The following is a 22439-nucleotide window of genomic DNA, read 5'->3' on the forward strand; positions in this document are numbered from 1 at the left end:
TATTTGTGTGTCTTTTATTTCCAGAGTTCAACTTTTGGTGCTGGGCAGTGGGGAGTGAGGTTGATGACATCAAACTGCATGTGTGTGTGTGTGTGTGTGTGAGAGACTTCTGCCTCAAATATACTAATAAATATCCAAGTTTATTCCATATATGAAGGCACACAGAAAACATTACTATGAAGGAAAATGTCTATCATTTTAATAGTAAAAACATAATCTTTGCTCCCACTTATTACTAGTCTTGAACACTGAATAAATATTCTGATGAAAGGAGATTTCTCACTTTAATATTTCTGGATTAAAGTACTGTATTTCATCTAAGGATAGCTTTCTCCTAAAAGCACTAGAAGCTCAGAGATACTTAACATTCAATTCTTTTAAAGAACTATATTTGATTTCAACTTTAATTTCAAAATTTCTCCAAACAGTAAAGCTCAAAATTAATAAAGGCCTTTGAAATGTACTTAGGGACTAGAAAGGAGAAAAAAAAAAAAAAAAAAAGGATGGGCAAGAAAACTTTTTGTAATAGTCTTAAATTAGATAAACCTTTATAAGTACAAGACATGCCTAGAAACCAAAAAGAAAAAAGGCAATATATGAGTGTGGGGATGGGGGCACCATTTATTTTGCATTGCCTATCAAAACGATTTTTTTCCAGTTCTATTGAGGCAGTATTGACATACGTCACATCAGTTTAATGCACACAAGATGACCTGATACACACACACACTGTGAAGTGATTGCCACAGGAAATTTGGTCACCAACCATCATTTCATATAGTTGCAATTTTTTTTCCTTGTCACGAGAAATTATCAAGATGGTAATTAAATAATCTTTGGAAGAAAATTCCATTCCTAGAAACTTTCTCTATATATTCACACAATTACATAAGGAAATTAGGTTCAAAAGCTTTCAATGAGCATTGTTTTTAATATTAGAATCTTGCAAGCAATCTAAATGTCCACTGATAAGGATCCAATTAAATAAACTATAGTTTATCCATAAAGAACACTACTATATGCACTAAGTACCCTAAAATAGGAAGATGTCCAGAATATCAGTTTAGGTAGAGAAAAGGAATTCATAAAACAAATGTATGCTCTCCTTTGTATTAGGAAAACATAAGCAAACACTCAAACATACAAAAAATTATATACAAACAAAATTTCTAGAAGGCTACACAGGAAATCAAACTCTGGTTATTATCACTAGTCAGTGGCACTAAGTTTACAAAAAGATAAGAAGACTTTTACTTTATATCCTTTCTATAAATTAAATTTAAACAATGATCACATACTGCTTTTTAAAAATTTTTAAGTTAATTTTTTAATGAAAACTGAAATTTTTTATGATTTGAAGTGCACTCAAGAAAAGATTATATATGACTTCCCTAAGACTTGATAAAATTTCTGAAATTGCAATGCATATTCTGCTAATATTTCATCTAAAAAATGCCTAGAGAACTACGTTAACCTATGAATATTCACAATAAACAAAATAGACAAAATATGATCTAGATATCTAAGGACCACAATACTTTGTTTACTTATTACCTCTGCCACTCTTTTTGCTGTGGTGAAAGATCAAATATTGCCTGAAATAAAGGAAAACATAATCACTAGCACTGTCAATTCTCTTGGCTTTTACATAATCATTTTTTAAAATTTTCTTTGAGCAAGAAACAAATTTATAGTATTGTTAAAAACAAGTATTCACGATTCACATTTAACCTTCTATAAAAATTAAGTATCTGATATTTTACTCAAAAATAGTGTAAAGAAATCCTACTAATCTCCAATGTTCCCCTGTTACAGTTATCTACTTTTACAGGAGTGGATAGAAGTTTGCCATCTATCATATGTACAAAATGGCATTTTAGGACTTAAAATCCTCTCTCCCTACAAACCTTCACTGTTCATTCAAAGCTGAAGACTCTCATTCTATGAAACAGCTCTTCTTCTGCGTCTTTGGTAATTTAATTATACCAACCTGGGCTCTACCGCCCTGTAATTGTGACCCTCCTGTCTACCTAAATTCTACACACCATCCATTCCAGGTTAAACTGCCCGCATCGTTCTGATTACAATGAAATTACTTAGATACTCCTCTGGCTGAAGCTGTCCATAGCATGCTTCCCAACCTTTTTCATGCCATAGCACATGAGGAAAATGCTAACATCTGTAAAACACACCACGGCAGATGGACGAGGCTGCAGGTGCTCCCCGGTTACCTAGTGAAGAAAACTGCTGACAGTAGAGACTATGCGGTTCTTTGACTTATGAAGTTCTTCCGACTTTCCCAAAAGCCTTGGGCAACTGCTAAGTAGCCCACTCTGTGCTAGGCACATGCCATCCACCTCACTGGACCTTCACAACAACCTTGTGGGCCTGTTATTATGCTTTCCTTTTTACAGACAAGCTCGAAGGTTTAAAAACCTTTTTCAAAATCAGATAGAAAGGGTCAGTCTATAAACCCAGCTCTGTCAGATTCCTCACTTGCCCACACTTTTAAAATTAATTATTTTCTTTAAATGAAGAAATAGTAATGACATATAATAGTAAATAGTAAAATAGTAACTATCATAACATACTGCGTGATCATGGCTTAGAAAACAGTCAAGTTATGAGGGTTTAGTTTTTAATGTTCAGAGTGTATATTAAAACAGTAAGATTGAAAATTTAAAAACAAGTAAAAATTACCTTACATTTACATTAATAATTCTTACTTAAATATTTTAATATGAATTAGGAAAAAGGAATGAGTACTTACCAGTATTTTAAACATTTTAAAAATTACTGATAAAAAGTATACAATTAAATATTTTTAAGTTTCTAACTTTGTGGCTGAGATATGTGTTTTTATTATACGATAGTTCAATTAAAGCAAAACTTTCATATTCCACACAAGTGACTGCAAGAGATGGCAGAAACTGTTTACAATGGAATAATCAGTAATTCTGTCACACTTAACATAAGGCCAACATACGTGTTAGTGCCTAGTAACTACAAGGCGCTATGCTTTACATTTTGCGAATTCTAAAGAAGAAAGAAGAAAGTTTACACTTCTCAGGAGCTTAAAATCTAGGGAAGAGAAGATATCTAAAATACACATATATAAATAAATGAGATAATTATAAAACAAAGTGGGCACGCCAGACTCAGAATATGGAGAGAATGTTAAAGAAGCAGCATAAATAAATTTTACAAGATAAGTTCAAGATGATTAAGTCTCCTCATAACCAAATTCTCACAATGTCCAAAGAAACTTAAAAGTGAGGACACAATCTACATCATCATTTTAAATCATTTTAAATCACAACATGCTGGAAATTTTCAAGAATCTACGCAAGACTAAGTTGCAAAAAGAGCCCAACACATAATTTATCTCAAGGGATAGAAGAGTCTACGTAGGCAGCAAGTAAAATCCCCAGTTCAGGGTAACAAAGGAAATCGGTGATAAACAATAATAAGACACGAGGAAGAGGCAGCGTCCACCCCAGGAACACTGTCAGGAGCTCCGTCACGTGCCAGAGAACACACGCTGAGGGCCTTCCACAGCAGCGGTATTTCTCGCTTTTTTTCTTGCTTTTATGTAGCCTGGGCAGCTGGCTGCTAATGAGGACAGTTACACTGGTTAAAGAAAGGAGTCACCCTAGCTAAATTTAGCCTGTGAAAACAAACACAGAAAAAGAAATTTGGGGTGACCTAGCAAACCACTTTGCCATCCTGGTCCCAACCAAGACTTCCTCCTTTCTTTTCAAAAGCGCCGGAAGCTCTAATACAGTATGGAAGAAACAGCGTATCCAGCCTGTACCCTTCTCCTTTCATCCGGGTCTGGTAAACAGCGTGTGCATGTTGGCGGGGGTGGGAGTGGGGGTGTGGAACAGGGACTGACATACTCAATAGACTATTTCAACTCTCAGTCTCTAAATAGGCCACTTATTTCTACATCTCAGAGGTGAATAAGAAAATAAAGATATAAAAAGGTTCATTAATTTGAAAGAAGTGTCAATCTGAGGTCTAAGGGCTAATTTCCTCCATGATACCAATTTTAAAAATAAGAAAACTGTTAAGTTTTTCTAATTATTTCTCAATGAGATTTAGCATCAAGAAGACAGAATTTTAAAAATAGAGTGATCTGTGATATATTAGAGGTGGAACATATAATCATTGAATTTTAATATGTAGTGAAGGCACTGGAAAGAAGACTGACCCTGCTGGATCAAGGTGACCTATCCGAACTAAAGGGCAGAGTTCTAAATATACCTCTAATGTAGGAATTGATAAAAGATATTGAGAACCACTCCACAAAATTCAACATTGTGTGACAAGAATTTTAAAAAGGTAACAGCATTGCTTTGAACATCATTATAGCAAAGAAGCAAGCAAAAAAGATTAAAAATTCAGTTCCTTAAGACCACTAAGAACAAAAAAAAAAAAACACCAAAGGTGACCCACACTTGGATATATAGGATAAGTATTTGAATTGCAAAAGTAAAAGAAAAAAGCATTTAAGTAGATAAAGTAAAGGCATTGCCTACAAAGGAAAAAATAATTATGCCAGAAAACAATGAAGAATGTATATAAAATATTCAGTGCAAAACACCATAAAGAATTCTATCCTCAGCCAACCATCCATGTTGGAATAAGAAGAGAATGAGAGAGGCAGTCAGCCTAGAGTCTGCAAAAGGTAACCCACATATTCTTGCTAATAATAAATTCTCAAAAATCCCCCCACAAAATGATAAACAAAAGCAAGGAAATTAAGAATGATAGAAAACAAAAGAAATAAAACAAAGTTGAATAATTATTCTTAGTATGAAATGTAATGCAAATGTTGAAGTATCTAATAATAATTTTCTAGATCTGACTTTGCAGATAATAGTTCTATATGCAGAAACATGGTACCTGAATTTGTAAGCTACCTCACTTCATAAAAAATTACCACGAAATCAATTTTTTGAGTGGGAATACAGGAGAATAGGAAGTAAAAAGGTTCAGAGTGGCAATAACAAAATTACTGTTTCTTTAGAGATTTCTATTTAAAAAGTGTGTATCCTCAACAAAATATTAACAAACAGAATTTAACAATACATTAAAAGGATCATTCACCACAATCAGGTGGGATTTATTTCAGGGATACAAGAATGGTTCAATATTTGCAAATCAATCAATGTGATACACCACATTAACAAAATGAAGGATAATAAGCATATGATCATCTCAATATATGTAGAAGAAACATTTGGCAAAATTCAACATCTATTCATTATAAAAACACTCAACAAAGTGGCAGCGGAAACATCCTTTAACATAATAAAGGCCATATATGATAAACCCACAGCTAACCTCATACTCAACAGTGAAAATCTTTTGTTAAAACATCCATACTTGCCAAAGCTATCTACAGATTCAATGCAATCCTTATCAAAATTCCAATGGCATTTTTCACAGAAATAGAACAAATAATCCTAAAATTTGTATAGAACCCCAAGCAGTCAAAGCGATCTTGACTACACTAAATTTTAAACTACACTACAAAGCTATGGTCATCAAAACAGTATGGCACTGGCCTAAAAAGAAAGAGATCCATCAAACAGAATAGAGAGCCCCAAAACAAACCTATATTATATGGTCAATTAATCTACAACAAAGGAAGCAAGAATATACAACAAGGAGACAGTCTATTCAACTAATGGTGTTGGGAAACTGAACAGCTACATGCACAAGAAACTGGGCCACTTTCTTACACAATATACAAAAATGAAGTAAAAACGCATTAAAGACCTAAATGTAAGACCTGACACATAAAACACCTAAAAGGAAACATAGGCAGCAAACTCCTGGACATCTGTCTTAGCAAAATTTTTTTCTGTCTCCTCAGGCAAGAACAACAAAAAACAAATAAGCAATTGGGACTACATCAAACAAAAAGCTTTTGCCGTACAAAGGAAACTATCAACAAAATGAACCAGCAACCTATTGACTTGCGTATTATATATCCGTAAGGGGTTAATATCCAAAATAAACAAAAAAGTCATATAACTTAACACCAAATAAAAAAGAATTCTGATTAAAAAATAGGCCAAGGACCTGATGATAGACATTTTTCCAAAGACGACATACAGATGACAAACAGACACACACTCAACATCACCAATCATCAAGGAAATGCAAATCAAAACCACAGTGAAATACTACCTCATATCTGTCAAAATGGCGAGTATCAAGAACACAAGAAATAGTGTTGGTGAGTGTGTGGAGAAAAGGGAACCCTCATGCACTGTTGGTGGAAATGTAAATTGATGCAGCCACTATAGAAAACATTATGGAGGTTCCTCAAAAAATTAAAATAGATCTGCCTTCTGATCCAGCAATTCCACTTCTGGGCATTTACCCAAAGAAGTAAAAAACACTAATTCGAAAAGATATATGCACCCCTATGTTCATTGCATTATTATTTATAACAGCCAAGATATGGAAGCATCCCAAGTGTTCATCAATAGGTGAATGGAGAAAGAAGGTGTGTGTGTATGAGACAGAGAGAGAGAGAGAGAGAAAGATGGAATATTACTTAGCTGCTAAAAAAAGAACAGAACCTTGCCATCTGTGACAAAGTGATGAACCTAGTGGGTATTATGCTAAGTGAAATAAGTCAGAGAAAGACAAATACCATATGACTTCACTTATTTGTAGAATCTAAAAATCAAAACAAATGAACAAAGAAAACTGAAATAGACTCATAAACACAGAGAACAAATTGATGGTTGCCAAAGGGAGAAGGGGTGGGGAGATGGGTAAAAGAGGTGAAGGGGATTAAGAGGTACAAACTTCCAATTAAAATAAGTGAAGGAAATATAAAGTACAGCATAGGAAATACAGTCAATAATATTGTAATAACTAAAAAAAAGTGTATCAAAAGGCATAAATATACATTATTGGTGTCAGCTAAAAATAATTTGGTAAACTAACTTAAGGGCTTCCTTTTTTTCTCCACACACTCTACTTCTAATCCTCCTCCACCACCTTTTGTCTTCACTTTGCACTTTTGCTTAAAGAAGGGTTCACAACTGTCAATGATAACAAAAGAACTCAAGAATGCATTGGTAAACTTAGGGACCACAAGGTCAACAGGGCAGCCAGCAACTCAGAGTTGATGGGAGTTTCACGCTTTATTCCCTAAAGCTTCTTTAGGGCTAGTTCAGATCGTGATTTGTTATCACCTGTCCCTGAACTGTGACGGAGTTTTCTGCTAAATCAATGAGAGTATAAACAATGTGTGCTATGTCAACAACAAGAGAGTATCAGAATTTCACCTCTTAGATACTGTTTCATTCTTGATTATGAGAGAAATATAGCTCAAACACTTTTAAAGACTTAAATTTGGTAAAAGTAGAATACAAACAGGACACAGAATTTCCAAACCATTAGAGGAAAAGAAGAAAAATTCATCAGTATTGCAACTATAAGAAAAAAGGAAACTACTAGGAAGCATTAACAAAAAATATAAAAAAGGAGTAAGATTGTAAAACAAATGTTAGAGGATTATCCAAAATGTTAAAAATGGTTATCTCAAGAATTTGGTGTTAGGTGTAACTATTTCCCCATAAATTTTTATAAAGAATATGAATTACTTGAATTAAGAAAATATATTTAAAAAACTAGCTCAGACAAAACTAAAAGCAAGTATCAAAACTGTCTTCAAAGGACTAATTCCTGGAAGCATATTTTTAAAAATGTGCATCAAACTTACTGGTTCATAAACTAGACCATCTGCAGATGCAACCATTGTTTCTGCTAAATCCAATACATCTGCTCCAACATCTGCACAAAGAAAATGACAAATTTTATATTCTGTGCTCAGAGCAAAACTCTATCTGATAGAAACTAACAAATGAAGATGACTAACAGAAAACTCTTAAATATGTAGAACCACTTTCCTGTACTGTGTATTTGTTCAAAAGTTAAAACAGTAGAATTACTTAGTTTGGGTAGAGATCATTCCAAAAATTAGTAATGCTTTTTTTACTTCTTTGTCAGTAAAAAAGATGGCTCAGTACCTCATGGTAAACAGCATAAACTTTAGTGACCTGAGGAGATCTGCAAAAAATTCACAAGAATCTAATCACAAAGTACTAGATGGCTGCTAAATAAAATATTAGTTACAAGAATTCCTTAGAGTTTCAGAGAAACCTTAAGGCAAAGCTGCTGTGGGCTTTTAAAAAAATCAACAAATAGGAAAATTTTATTTTGAAAAGGCTAAAAATTTTAACTGTATTCAAACATTTCAATTAAGGCCAAACATGATATATTTTTATTAACACTAATAGTCTAGATAAAAGCATTTCTTTTCTCTTAAAACCACTAAGATAAGGAAAAATAAATGGAAACGGAAAAGTGATTTTAAGGTTGTTCTGAGAGGCAATCTCCCAGAAATTAATCTCCTTAAGGAAAAAACTATTTCACACTTGAAAAAATGTTATCTGAACTACTGGATTCTTGGTCTCCACATTTCAAGCAGTGATTTAAAAGATACTTTTAATGCAAAAGCATCAAATACTGATTAAAAGATTATTTATCTAGCATATTAACATTATTCCACTTCTACCAGTATGATCAAGTGAAGCTAGTGAAAAAAAAGAGAAGGGTAACGTCACTATTTTATTTTTTGTTGAAGCATCACTGATCTACAGTCTTATATTGGTTTCAAATGTACAACGCAGTGGTTCAACAGTTACCCAGATTATTAAATTCTCACCCCAACTAGTGCAGTTACTATCTGTCAACATAGAAAGATGGGTAATATCAGTATTAATTTAAAAGACCTGGATCTGTATTTTGAGATGCAAGAGTAAAAATAAAGGTGGTAAACTTAAACAGCGAAACAAAGTATGTCTGTAGAACATGGGTATAAACACTCGTACTCCACACAAGAGAGACATAAAGGATGTACCTACACCAGAACTCTCACAAAAATTTCTTCCTATTTTCTTTTAATTATACCGAAGTGAAAGTTAAATCTCTCTATGGAAAAGAAATTTAAAGAATATAACCTGGGGCAGGGGTGGAGGGGGGGGAACTTGTATTATTAACATTGCAAAAGCATTTTAAGATATCATAAAGAAATAATAAAGTCACAGCACAACCAATGGTTTCACTTTTTACTAGCAATTGTCTAAACCATAAACTATATAGAGATTCATCAAGTTAGAGGTGTACTTACATTGACACTTCATGGCAACAGTAATATCTATATTGATTCTCAGTTTGCTAAAACATAAGAAGGAAACATTAGTACCTACTAAACAACAAAACATAAGAAATATAATAAATCAACTGATTTATGAAAAGTTTGGATTTCAAAAAGAATAAAATATGTTGACTAGAACCTGGACAGCACTTCTTATGGCCACAACAAAGGCACTTTAAAATTTTTATTTTGCCATTATTCCAAAAGCCCTTCTGGCTTCACAGGTTTTTAATGGAGGATCCTTTATTTTAATAATTAACTAAATTAATAACTCAAAGCAACTCAGGAAAAAGTCACCCTCTGTTTACATAAACCTTATAGCAAATAGTCCTTTTAAGAATATAAAACTTTCAAAAATCAAGAGTTAGGAATTCTAAGTCTTTCTCCTCTATCAAATAAATACCATATATCAGTCATTATGCTTGATGCCCTATAAATATTGTTTTCTTTATTCTTTGCCATGGGCCTTTAAAGTGGACGGCTTCACAGTTTTGCAGATAAGCCAATGGTGTGCAGGGCAGTATAAATGCCTGGTTTAAAAATCACATAATTGTTGAGCACCATGAGTAACAGGATGAATACAATCAACATCAGTCCTGTCCTGTGCTTCCTGTGAAAATGTTTTTCACTCTAATTTTCATCTCGTTTCAAAAGGAATACAGATTTTTAGAGCTTCAGAGAGCCTTCAATTTGTCTAGCGTTCAAACTGGGCTCCAAATAACCTTGGGGTTTAGGCTCAGGTGATGTGTAGGAACCCAAGGATGAGGCCAATTAGCCTTCTGGACATCCCCACAACATTTACATGGTGAACTACATGAGACTTCACTTGGAAAAAATGCAAAGTATTTCACTGGTGTTAAAAACAAGTAAGAAAAGATAACACATTCCTTGAAAACTAATGGCATCAAGAATAATACTCCTATTATAAAAGAAAATGGAGGCCCAAAAGAAGTCAATTGTGTGACTTGCCCAAGACTGCACAGCAATTTACAAATGTTGACTTACTTATTTCTCATTAGCACCATGAGGAAGTTACTATAGTTATAATCCCCCCATGTTACAGAAAAGGAAACTAAGCACATGTAGATACAGATTTAGTAACTTCCCTAATGTCACACAGCTAAGTAAATGGAAGAGCTGGGATTAGAATTGAGGAGTAAATGTCTCTCCCTATCTACTGCACTCTTAATATTATAAACCTGCTATCTTCAATTTTAAAAATCCAAATGATTTTAATAAATTAAAATAAGGTATATTTTGTTTCCTAGTCAAGGCACTATATTTTCAAAGGCTTAACGTTATAATATTTATATTAACATTTACTTTAGATATAACTTCTAAAAATCAAGTTATAAATGTATCTTTAGGCAATTTATTTTCCAGTTCTCAAAGATCAGTGAGATATTTCAAAATCTAAAGAGTGAACAGGTTCAAACATTAAACTATTTGTCACTTCAGCATCTAAGAAAAAACATATTATGTTCTCTTAACCTTTTTAAACCAGTGCATATTAAATCAGAAAATCTTTCTTTTAGAATTTAACCAGTATGCAAATGATTCTAAACTGTTTCACTTAATGCATGCAATTAAAGAAAATTTTTTAGGACTTTCTTCAGAACTAAAATAAACCAAGTATAAAAAAACATTTTTTTAAAAAAGGTATGTTATCTTTAAAATATTTGAATTCAAAGGTATTTCAAGAACAAAGTTACCTAGAAAAATCCTTGTCTACTTCATACTCATACTTCATCCATGTATCCTGATATACTGAAAATTCCATTATGGTTAATAAAGCCATAGTGGTAAATGCTATTAGAGAAACTGAGAAATCAAAGAAAAAAGAAAAACAATTAAAACAATTTTTAAAAAGAGAACAGTAAACTATTTTAGGTGAGATTAAAATGAGCAAAGCACGCCCTGATTGCTGTGAATGAATACTATAAAAGGTATTTCTTAAAATGTTCATTACAGTTTTTCTAAAACAACTCAAAAATGAAAATTTTATGAGCACAAACATGAACAGACATTTGTACTATTGAGAAAGCATTTTATTTCTTCAATATTAAAGGCATCTCTCACTAAGCAGATTTGCCAAATGTTTACAAGACATGAAATTTCTACTTTTCTATGTAGCAGTGTCACAGCTATGGTAAATGATGAAAGTAAGCATTCGTTTTACAATACAAATTTAAAAGTAGTTCCCTAATAATTAAAAATGTATCCATGCATGTAGCCCAATTAAAAAAAAAAAAAAGACAAAACCAGCTTAATATCTTAGCTCCTGGGAAGCCACAACAATCTGTGTGCCAGAAACTCAAATATCTCCAAACTGCTAATAAAACTCTCATCTCCTTTGGATCTCCTAAATATATCACTTCACTTATAAAAGTAAAAGATCTGACAAAAAGGCAACTGTCATAATCTATGACAAATCACACTTAACATAGACTGTGCAATAAGAACTTGTACTATTTTCATTAACAAAACTGAACCACACAAGAGATTTGAAAAAGCAAGTGACTTATTAAATTTTACCAAATGAAATGTCAACTTTTGTATGATATATTATTTTATTAGAACTTCACAGGGAAAGTAAATATTGCAATACTCACATATTTGTCTTATATATTTATTTAATTAAACAAGTAAATCTACCTGCAACAAATGCTCTAAGAATTTTATAAATATTAAATTTATCTAATCACCACATCAACTCTATGAGGTAAATACTGATATCACTGCCATTTCAAGGAATAAGAAACTAAGGCATACCCTGATGAAGTAACTTCCTCAAGGTCAAGTAGTTAGGAAAGGGCAGAGGTGGGATTTAAATCCAAACTAAGCTCTTCAACTATTATCCCATGCTGCCTCTCTCCAGTAACGTGCAATTTCAGAATTTCTATTACAATGTCTAAATTTACTTATTCTTAACCAAAATAGGACTGAAGCAGTTTCAACCATTAAATAACTTCCTCTAAATTAATTATATTTACATATAATAATCTTTTAAAGCAGTAAAATTGAATTAATTTGCTCAGGAATGTTTTAATAAACATTGTTAAATGCATAGGCTGCACTGGGTTAGATACCAAAGAGAATATATCTAAGAATAAAATGAGGGCAAACAGTGTGACACGAGGACAGACGGAGTTACAAGTTGCTTTCTTTGCTCCTCCTCATGGCCACATTTCTGTACACTGTTCACTGGGTCCCCCGAAGTTACACTTAGTAACCTGAACTAACTCACCTGTACCTCCGCTGGCTGAGGTCTCCACATAGCTGTCAGGAACCTTCGGGAAGGCATCCAACTCTTTCACCAAATTCAAGGTTTTCTTCCGATTCAGTCGCCTCATCTTCAGGAAAACCTTCTTCCTCTTTCATATAGTCATGCTAAGGAGTAAGTAAGAAATAAATGAACCCTCTAAAAAGAGTTTTTAAAGTTTCCTTTATTTTAGATGAATGTCCTTGGAACAACTTAACATGCTCATTCCTCCTTGAGAAGAATGCTTTACACTTACCCACACCTCTCCTTTTGCCTCACCCATCCAGGCAAAAAGTACTAATAAAAGGCAATTTATATACACAAACACATGAAATAGAAAAATAAAGTGGAAAGCAATTCACATTCCAAGTATTTAGATACACAAATTTAAAAAATTTTTCTCCAATTAAAAATTATATAAAAACAATACACACTAATGGATGACAATGATGTAAAATAGGCATGCTCATATACTGCTAACAAGAATCTAAATATTCACCACTCCCGTCTTGACTAGCTAAGTTTCTTTTTTAGGAATGTACCCTAAAGCAATCATCTGGGTTGTGCACAAAAATTTTATTATGTGGATATTTCTCATATTATTATTTTTAAATACTGAAGATAGAAACAAACTCCTGGTGTCCAATATACAAATTAGAGTGAATTAAAAGCTCTGAATCTATGTAAACAATGAAATTCTTATAAGAGAAAACATGTAATGACATAAAAAATACTCAAGAAATATTAAAAGAAGACTAGAAAGCCACATGGATCCAGTTTCATGGGAGCTGGGAGAAAGATATGACATGGAACAAATTGAAAGTTTGTTATACACACATGTTAAAAGTAGATCAGGGAAGGATCTTCATTGTCTTCTTTACAAAATTTTGGACCTTACAATAAAAACATTATTTAAAAATTGCTTAGTATTTTCACTTTTATGTCAACTACATCTAAAATATATTACAAAGCCATAAAAATAACTGAATTCTCAAATAATTATATAATTTTTATAAGATTGATTTATATAAATAATACTATAGGTGATACTATAAAGCATTATCAGGAGTCAAAGTGTTATTAATAAACTAAATACCTAATAGCAGCATAAATCAAATGGTTGCAGGAGTTACTAACAGAAAAAGAATGTCTCTAGAAGAAAGCAGAAGGACTTGTCTGAAATCCAATGCGTAGGATTAATATAGAAAGAGCAGGCTGTAGAAAGGGCACTGATGGAGGAAAAGGAGAGTCAGAGAAGTAAAAACTGGCTGTGATCATGAACACTGTCCAAGAAAGCAGGCTTAAACCAGGGGCACTACCAGTCAGTCCATGAGGAAACTACTGCCCTAAAGTGAAGTTGGATACATTAATAGGCTGATTTCATTTGCCGTTAAAAATATCCAACTAATTCCACTTGCTGATGTCATGCTCATAATGTGGCCTTGTGATGATACTTTTGCTTATTTATGTGGTTTCCCTAGAAAAGGACATGCAACAAAACAGATGACAGTTTCTGATGCCCATGACAGTTATAAAACCAGTATTCTCATTTGTAAATTAAGCTTATGAAGTGGTAGGCATAAGCCATGCTCCCTAAGTCTGTTCAACTCGGAGTAATCAAATTTATTTTCCGTACCTGCTTAGTGGTAATGCACCAGGATCAATCCTTCTTCAATCTTCAATTTCTACTCATTCCTTCCTGTTGGAGTTAACTATGGTCAAGTCTCTTCTGTTTGAAACAAAACTGTCTACTAAAGTTCAGTTATAACTCCAACTACAGATCTCTGGCTGCATACCTATAGCCAAACTTAAAAGAATGAGTTGCCCCATTCATCCAGGGTGACTACGACTGCGCGTGCTCACCTCTTCATGAAATTTGCTCTCACAAAGTCACTAACAACTTCCTTTGTACTAAATCCAATGGGATACTTTTTAGACCTTATCTAATTTTGCCTCTGAAAAAATACACTATTTATCACTTTTTCTTCACAAAACAGTCTCTTACCTTGGTTTAAGCAGTACAACATTCCTGATTTTTATTCTACCTCTACTTCCTTGACCTACTTTGCAGATTCCTCTTCCTTTCAGATTCTGCACTAGGCTCTTCTCTCCACCTCCACACTTCCCCCAAGTGGTCCCCCATCCCTGTAATTTCCAACTACATGTTGATTCCTTCCAAATCTTTATTCCCAGTCCAAATCTCTCTGCAGACATGTATATCTTCTTGCCTTCTACTGCATTTTTATTGGGGCATTTCAAAGATAATTCAGACTCAACAAGTCCAAAATCAATACTTCACGTTACGAAACCTGCTTCTCCTCCTGCGTCCCTACCTTAATGATGAGACCATGTACCCAAATGCACAAACCAGAAACATGGGTCACATTCTCAGACTTAAGTACTTCTAAAGTTCTCTCAAATTCATCCCCTTTTCCAGGCCCATTGAGAAGTTCTTTACCAGGACCCCAGTTGCAACTACGATGATCTGTATCTGTGCTGCCTCAACAACTTCCAGTCCTCAATCATTCAATTCACTCCGCATACTACACCCCAAAACCTTTTGAATATATAAAACTGGTCACATATATTTCTTTTAAAATGTTTGTGTACATTTCCATTACATTTTAAAAGTTTGGACCCTATCCTAACATGATTTACAATGTCTTCAAAAATCAGGTCCTACTTACCTCTCTTCAAACCCCATCCCTCAAATTCTAAATTCCAGTCATGAAATCATTTTCTATTCTTTAAACATGCTGTTCTCTCTGCCAGAAAAATCTCCACCTCTACATTTGGCTAACTCCTACTTACACCCCAAGTCTCAGTGTAGACATCACTCTCTTGAGGGGAAAACCTTCTAAGATTTCAAACCTGTTAGTTACAGTACGTGCTTCTACAACACGTTCCAGCACATGTTCCTAGAATGCTGTGACTTTACCACAGTGCTTGTTTACTTTTCTTCTTCTCCACTATGTTACAGGAAGAACTATGTCTAACTCGATCTTTGTCTCTCCAATGCCTGGCACAGGAGGTACTCAATAAACATTTATGGAAAGAAGAAAAGAAAGTGAGTGGGAAAATCCCCAAAGGAGGAGGGAAGAAAGGAAATTTTCCCAAACAAGGTAGGAAGGCAGTTTCCCCAGAAACATCCATGGTAGCATAGCTTTCCAATCAAGTGTCATACTTAAATAAGTAAATATATAGACATCTAAGATCCACAAGGAGAAGAATTTTTGTTTTGTTCACTACAGTATCCCTAGCACCTGTAACAATGGTACAGCATTTTTGAGCAAACTAATAAAACTGTGAATTTTACTTCTGAAACTTTATTTTTATAAGCTTTATAAAATGCTTTCTTTTAAATTATACGTAAGTACAAAGATACAGTAAGCAGCAATTCATTTGATAGGCCCTCCAGCAATTCCTACAGCCTACTCAGCACTCCTCCCTTAGCAGTCTAGCAAGCGTATCCACTTGGCTACCTCCCAACCTCTAGCTTTCTCCAGTCCTGTTTCCTGATTACCACTCCACAATGCAGCACCTGCTAGCTCGGGGCTAACCTACATCCATGAAGCCTCCTCCATCTCCAATGCTTGACACTCTACTCTAGAGCCACTGTTCTGATATAAACAAACTATCCAGTAACTCTAATTTTTCTAAGAGCAACCCTTCTCCCTGCTCTTTATGAAATCTGACATTCTCCTGGTGGTAACTCCCTTCAAATGCTACTTCATTTCTGAGACTCACAGGATAAAGCAGCAGCATGTTTTATCATGATTTCTCAACCATCTCTTCCCCTTTCAAGCCTCTCTTCTTCTAATAATAAATACATATGCTACAAGGAATTTAACTTTAATATTATGTGCTAGTTAATATTTGAATCACTTTATATATTAATTTAAGCCTCTAAACACCTATATGAAGTATTTTTGTTCTCATTTATAGACAAGGAAACTGAGGCACAGAACAGTCAAGTAATTTCTTGACTTTACCACAGAGAAGGTACTAGAACCTAGATTTGATCCCAAGTAGATTGGTTCAAGAGTCCACGCTCCAAACCACACCTCAGCACTTGTTATCACCTTCTACTAACGTCTAGATACATTTGTAATTTCCTTAATGACTTCGGCACCTGGATCATTCCACCATACTCTGGAACCTATGACCATAGGACACTCGTTCTGTGGCATTCTTTCACAGTGACAATCGTTTTACCCTGTACACATAACCCATCTCCTGCCCCACTGACCTCTATATTAATTCTCTGCAAAGCCCCACACAGGCAAGTCCATGCTTGGCTCCTTTTAACCTTGAAACTGTTCCACCTCTGAAACCCCTACACACTAGGTTTCCTCTCTGACCAGAGCCAATTACCCTTCCAGTTCTTTAATTTCCTAGTAGGACAGAATCTGCTCCTCATTTTCCCTGTGTTCTCAGTCCCTTGGACTCCTCCCACTGATCCAGTTCCATTGCTCCCATTCCCACTCCATCTGCCTCTCCATCCAGCTGGTCAGCCATTTTCAAAAATGCACTGAGAAATGCCCGAGATCAGTGGTTTCCAGAAGTCACTGACATTATGTTCCAAATTTTCTGGTCTGTACCTAAATGAAAAAAACAAGGACAATAGAGGAACTTTTTAAAAACTAAATTTATTCAATTCAAAAATCTGTCCTTTATTCTGAGATTACCTTCGTTTATGAGTGTCAGAATGACATTTTCTTTTCTGAAATGCTAAAACTAGATAACAGGTTGTTTGGGGATGTCCTTCTTTACTAAAATTAAAAGCTGCAATTCTACACCAGTCCTTAAATCCAGCCCCTTTCTGTGTGTGTTTTTTTTGTTTTTTCCTATATGTATTTCATAGTGGTCCACAAAAACCTAAAAAATTAGGAGCTACTGCATTAGATTCCTTTGCCCACTGGTTGGTGCTGTTCTTCATACTTGGACAATCTCCAGTACCATTATGTTTTCTTCAGTTTCTCTCCTCAACTGCCTTGTATATTAAGAAACAAAACAAACAAAGAAAACTCCAGGAAGTCAGTGATAACATCTGAGGCTAAGACAATGCTTTAAAAAACTGCGTAAGAAATAAGAACCACCTTTCACGCTGGAACACATACGCACATTATGAACAATCTCAGCAATGCCATATGGCCCATACTTCATCATTGTGTCCATCTGAATATGAGACTATCAGATGCTTTGCCAAATTACAACACAGAATGCATGACATTTTTTTATGGGCTGCTCAAGAAGTTTAATCTCCAAATAATAATGGAGACATAATCTCCTGCTACCTATGTTTTATGAGCTAACTTCTATTTTTTAAATACATATTTGGCAATATGAGAAATATTTAATTGGTTAATACATACGGCCATGTTGCAGGTAGAAATGTGTCCCCCAAAAGGATATACTTAAGTACTAACCCCTAGAATCTGAGAATGGGTCTTACTTGGAAATATTTGGGTCTCTGAAGAAGTAATTAGTTGAGATCATGTTGGATTAGGGTGGCCCAAAATCTAATGAGATTGGTGTCCTGAGGCCATGTGAAGACAGAGGCAGAGATGAAAGTGATGCATCACCAAGCCAAGGACTGCCAGGGATTACCCAGATGCCAGGAGAGGAGAGGAAGGATTCGTTCCCAGAACCATCAGAGGGAGCATGGCCCTGCTGACACCTCTGCTGACACCTTGATTTCAGTGTGCTAGCCTCCAAAAATATGAGAGAATAAGGTTCTATTTGTCTGAGCCATTCAACTTACAGTAATTTGTTATGGCAGCCCTAAGAAATGAATACAAGCCATTAATAAGAATGAGAAAGGAGACAGAACAAATATCACCCAGGCCATCACTGAATTTCAGAAACAAAAAGCAAAGTACAACTTACCTGTAATTTTATATGATTTAATTGTAATGCATTAGAATACCCCACAATAAAAAAATTTTATGAACAGTAACTTAGTTTCACTTTACAAACACTAGATATCCAAAAAGGTACTTACCCTTTTAAACTCAAACTTTTTACAATAGTTAAGTGTTATGTTTTTTAAGTTGTTTACCCTAACATAATTCAAATAAATCTAATAATCTTCTAAGTATTTTTTTTTAAAAAAAGGTTTACTTGAAAGCTTAACAAGACTTTGAGTTTTGTGATCAAAAAAATTTGGGTTACTGTCTTGGCCCTACGAGCTGTGTGACAAATTTGGAAAGAGCCTCAATTTCTCAGAATCCTCTACTATAATTTCATTTTAAAAGGAGGGAAGGGGACATAATGGCTACTCAGTGTTTAATCAAGATAAAAATGAGATATTTGATAAATGTTTCTAATTGTCAAAAGAAATGCAAAGATTTGTAGGATATCTGAGATTTACATTAAAGACTTCCAGGAAAGTAGGAGAGTATCTGAGACTAGTTAATAATACCATAAATAGACAAAGGATGATACAAATTGATAGAATAAAAGTTAAGAGACTGCAAAGTGATGGCAACACAATTTGGAAGTACCTGGGAGCAAAGGGAAGGGCAAATATAATTCCCCTCAAAGAATGGCCTGAATGTAGAAAACTATGCATTAAAAATGTACCAAACTGAAGTAAGAAGTGAAGAAACATGTGAGGAAAAAGGTCATACATGTGTAATGTATTTACAATAGAATGAATTGCCCAGAAGCACGGACAGTGGGTTAACCAGTCACCTGGAGCAGAAGTGACCTAAACTGAAATAAGACTGTATGGAAGAATAGAAAGGAGGAATTTGTACCTTACTAATTTACTGTTAGCAATTAGGAGAAGATAATAGCTTAAGAAAGCAAGCAACTGGAAGGTGGAGTCTAAGGAAATATTGAGCATAGAGAATCAGGGTGTTAAGTCGATTTGGGGGTCATAAATTACTTTGAAAAGCATCTTCTTCAGTCTGTTCAACTAAGTACCAAAACAACATTTTGTGAGTCAATTACAGAAGTTAGCTAACAATGAATGCTAACTGTATGCCAACCATTGTTCTAAATGCTTTGCACGTTTTAACTCTAACACTCACCAACCACCTTGTAAGTCATGGGTTATTATTATTGCCATTTCGCAGATAAGGGAACTAAGGCACAAAGAGGTTAGTGTGCTCCTCCTGACATTAAGAGGCAGGGTCAGAATAATTATCGAAAACTGGTCAGGAGCAGGCACAGAGTGCCTAAAAGTAACTTCTTTGAAAATAAGTTTCCTTATTTCTTCTCTCACTAACCTCCCTGCAAAAAATAAATTTGTTTTTCTAATAATTCTTTTTTGTTGTTGTTCCAGACTAAACCTGATTTCCTTTAAAAGAGCTCTCAAGCCTGATATAGTTTTATGATTTGTCCCCTCAAGCCATTACAATACTCCTGAGTGTACTAAAGTTCATAAACAAAAAGAAAAAAACTCTTCCCCTCTCCTCCAAAGAGCCCGGCATTTCTTTTTCTCATATTTTTCCTATAAAAGAACTGGAATAATTTGCATCAATTTAAAGATATCAATAAACAAAACAAGCACACGTCCTGAATCCTTCAGCCCTGTCCTGATCCATTCTTTAGAAGGGCTGTATACTTGAGTTCAATGTAGCAGGCTAGGCAATTACCTGAAACACTTAAATACAACTTCAAACAGTGAGTAAATCCTCTTTTTAACTGTATCTTTAATTGCTTCTGGAAACCAGTCTTGCAACATTTTAACAGATACGTAATTTCGCGTTAATCAGGCAGGGCACTATATCCTAAATATAAGTTACTTATACGTGTTTTCTCAAATTATAACCTATCAACTCTTATACTACCGACACCTGAGGCTATTTTCTACCTCACCTCCAGCTGACTTGTTACTTTCCGAGGGTTTCTTAACCCTCGAGGGTTTAAGAAAAGTAGTGACACTGGGACCTGTCTCTCCTAAAGCATCTCACCCTGCCCTGCCCCTTTGTCATTTTCCCAAGAGGCGTGCGAAACACTCCCTCGAAACGAAGCCAAGACCTCGGTCTTTCTCAAAAAGAGAGAGCAACTTGCTGCCAAGAACTTGGTATTTGTCCGAATGGGGGTGGGGCGCCGGACACCCGGGAGCATCGGGACAGCAGCCAGCGGGTCTTCCCAGCGCGGGACCCTCCTATCCGGCGGACCGAAGGCGCCAAGGGGGCACCGGGCACCGTGAGGAGCAGTGGGTCAGGGCCAACAGCTCTCCGGGAAGCCCTCAACCCCTTCGAGGTGCACGAGCGCGCCGAGACGGCCGAGCGGGCAGAGGGGAGCGCCCGGGCGCAGCGCTGCCCAGGGTCCTACCAGCGGCTCCGCGCCTGGGCCGCCCTCCAGGGCGGCGACGAAGTCACGCAGCCAACGCCGCGGCAGGCTCTCAGCCCCCCCAACCACATTCGCGCCCTGGACAGCCCTGGACCAACCGAGAAGACAGCGCCAGGCGGGGTTTCAGTATTTTACCTTGTGCTACGGTCCCAGCCGACCGCCATGTTTCACAGAAGCCCGGGTCGCCCGGGCTCCCGTTTACCTAGAGTATCGCGAGAGCGCAAGCGACAAATACCGCTGAAAACGTCAGAAAGGAGACAGAGTAGCGTTCTCGCGATATTCCCTTTGTAGACGCATTGCTTAGTGAATCAAGGGGTGTGGGCACGAGGAGAGGGGCGTGGCTAAGCAGAACAGAGGTTGAAACTTATTTCAGGTGTAACCACGTGGCCAGAAGGAATCTCAGCTTCTCATACCTTACTTCATTGCTAACGAGACACTTGGGAGCACGAATTATCATTTGCAACTCTAATGCATGTTGTTCCTCTATCTGTGCACCACCATTTATGCCTTCTCTGTGTTTGCCTCATTTTCCCCCGTCAAGAACATTAAAACTTCCTTTTCTAGACATAAGATAATTTATTGTTCAATGTTTTTCTTGACTTCCACATAGTAAGCTCCGTAAGGAAACACATCTGACTTCCTCACCCTTATAACCAATACCTGCTACGCACCCAAATACTTGTTGAGAAAGAAAATACTTCATTCACTTTTCCTAATGCTTCATAGCATACGAGGTAATAGAGGGAACTTCGGAAAGAGGTTAAATGGGAACTGCTCGAGAGTAAGCCCGTCTGTTAACCAGACTTTCCAATCAAACCTTGAAACTTTTTCTGATCTATTGATCAAAAAAGCCTTAAAAGGTCTAACAACGACTAATGCTTACACAGTAAGCACTGTGTCGTCGTCCCTCCTCCCCACCCCCAGCACTGTTTCAAAGGTTTTACTTGCCTTACCTCATTTAGTCCTTACAATTGCCTATTATTACAATTATTACCAGTTTAATAAATAATGAAATTGAGTAAAGTGATAGTTAAGAGATTTACCCAGATAGCTGCGAGAGGCAAAGAAAACTTGACTGCAACACTGAACTGCCCTTCAAAAAAGCAAACCACATTATTTTATTTAGCGAATTATCATTTGATGAAATATAAAATGTCATCAAATTAAAACTATTGTAGAAAATAAAGACAGGTAAAGAGTTTGCACTGATGCAATTTAATTTCCAGGCTTTCAGGTCAGGATTAATCCCAAAATTTTAAATTAACTTTAAATTGACTTAAAATTTCTACCTATCTGCCTCCTTAGCACAGTAGGCAGTGCGTCAGTCTCATAAAACTTCTACCTGCCTCACATATTTAAGCAGCAGCAATAGTGTAGTGGTTAAGATCATGGACAGTGGAGCCAGGATTTCCTGGGTTAAAATTCCAGTCCAACCACTTAAAGTAAGGTTACATGGGTACATTATTTCATCTCTTTGTGTCCTTATTTCCTCATCTTTAAAAGGTCAAGGCAATATCTCATACAATTGTTATAAAAACTAAGTGAGTTAATATATATCTAAAGTGCTTCTTTATCTTAGCCACAAAGGCACCAGCAGCCTTTCCTTCTCTAAAATTGTAT

General features: G+C 35.5%; 1 protein-coding gene across 1 annotated transcript in view; it reads right to left on the reverse strand.

Annotated features, from left to right (window-relative positions):
* Positions 1-21098, reverse strand: part of ERGIC2 (ERGIC and golgi 2) — a 37386-nt gene extending 16288 nt beyond the window's left edge. The window contains exons 1-6 of the mRNA XM_036889260.2: positions 20955-21098; positions 12498-12640; positions 10963-11071; positions 9224-9270; positions 7754-7824; positions 1555-1595 (exon numbers count right to left, since the gene is read on the reverse strand). Of these exons, the coding sequence (XP_036745155.1) occupies positions 1555-1595; positions 7754-7824; positions 9224-9270; positions 10963-11071; positions 12498-12603 (374 nt within the window). The 5' untranslated portion in view covers positions 12604-12640; positions 20955-21098. The remainder of the gene's footprint in view (positions 1-1554; positions 1596-7753; positions 7825-9223; positions 9271-10962; positions 11072-12497; positions 12641-20954) is intronic.
* Positions 21099-22439: the final 1341 nt, after the last annotated feature.

This window comes from Manis pentadactyla, chromosome 14 (genome assembly GCF_030020395.1).
Source record: "Manis pentadactyla isolate mManPen7 chromosome 14, mManPen7.hap1, whole genome shotgun sequence".
NCBI classification, from domain to species: domain Eukaryota; kingdom Metazoa; phylum Chordata; class Mammalia; order Pholidota; family Manidae; genus Manis; species Manis pentadactyla.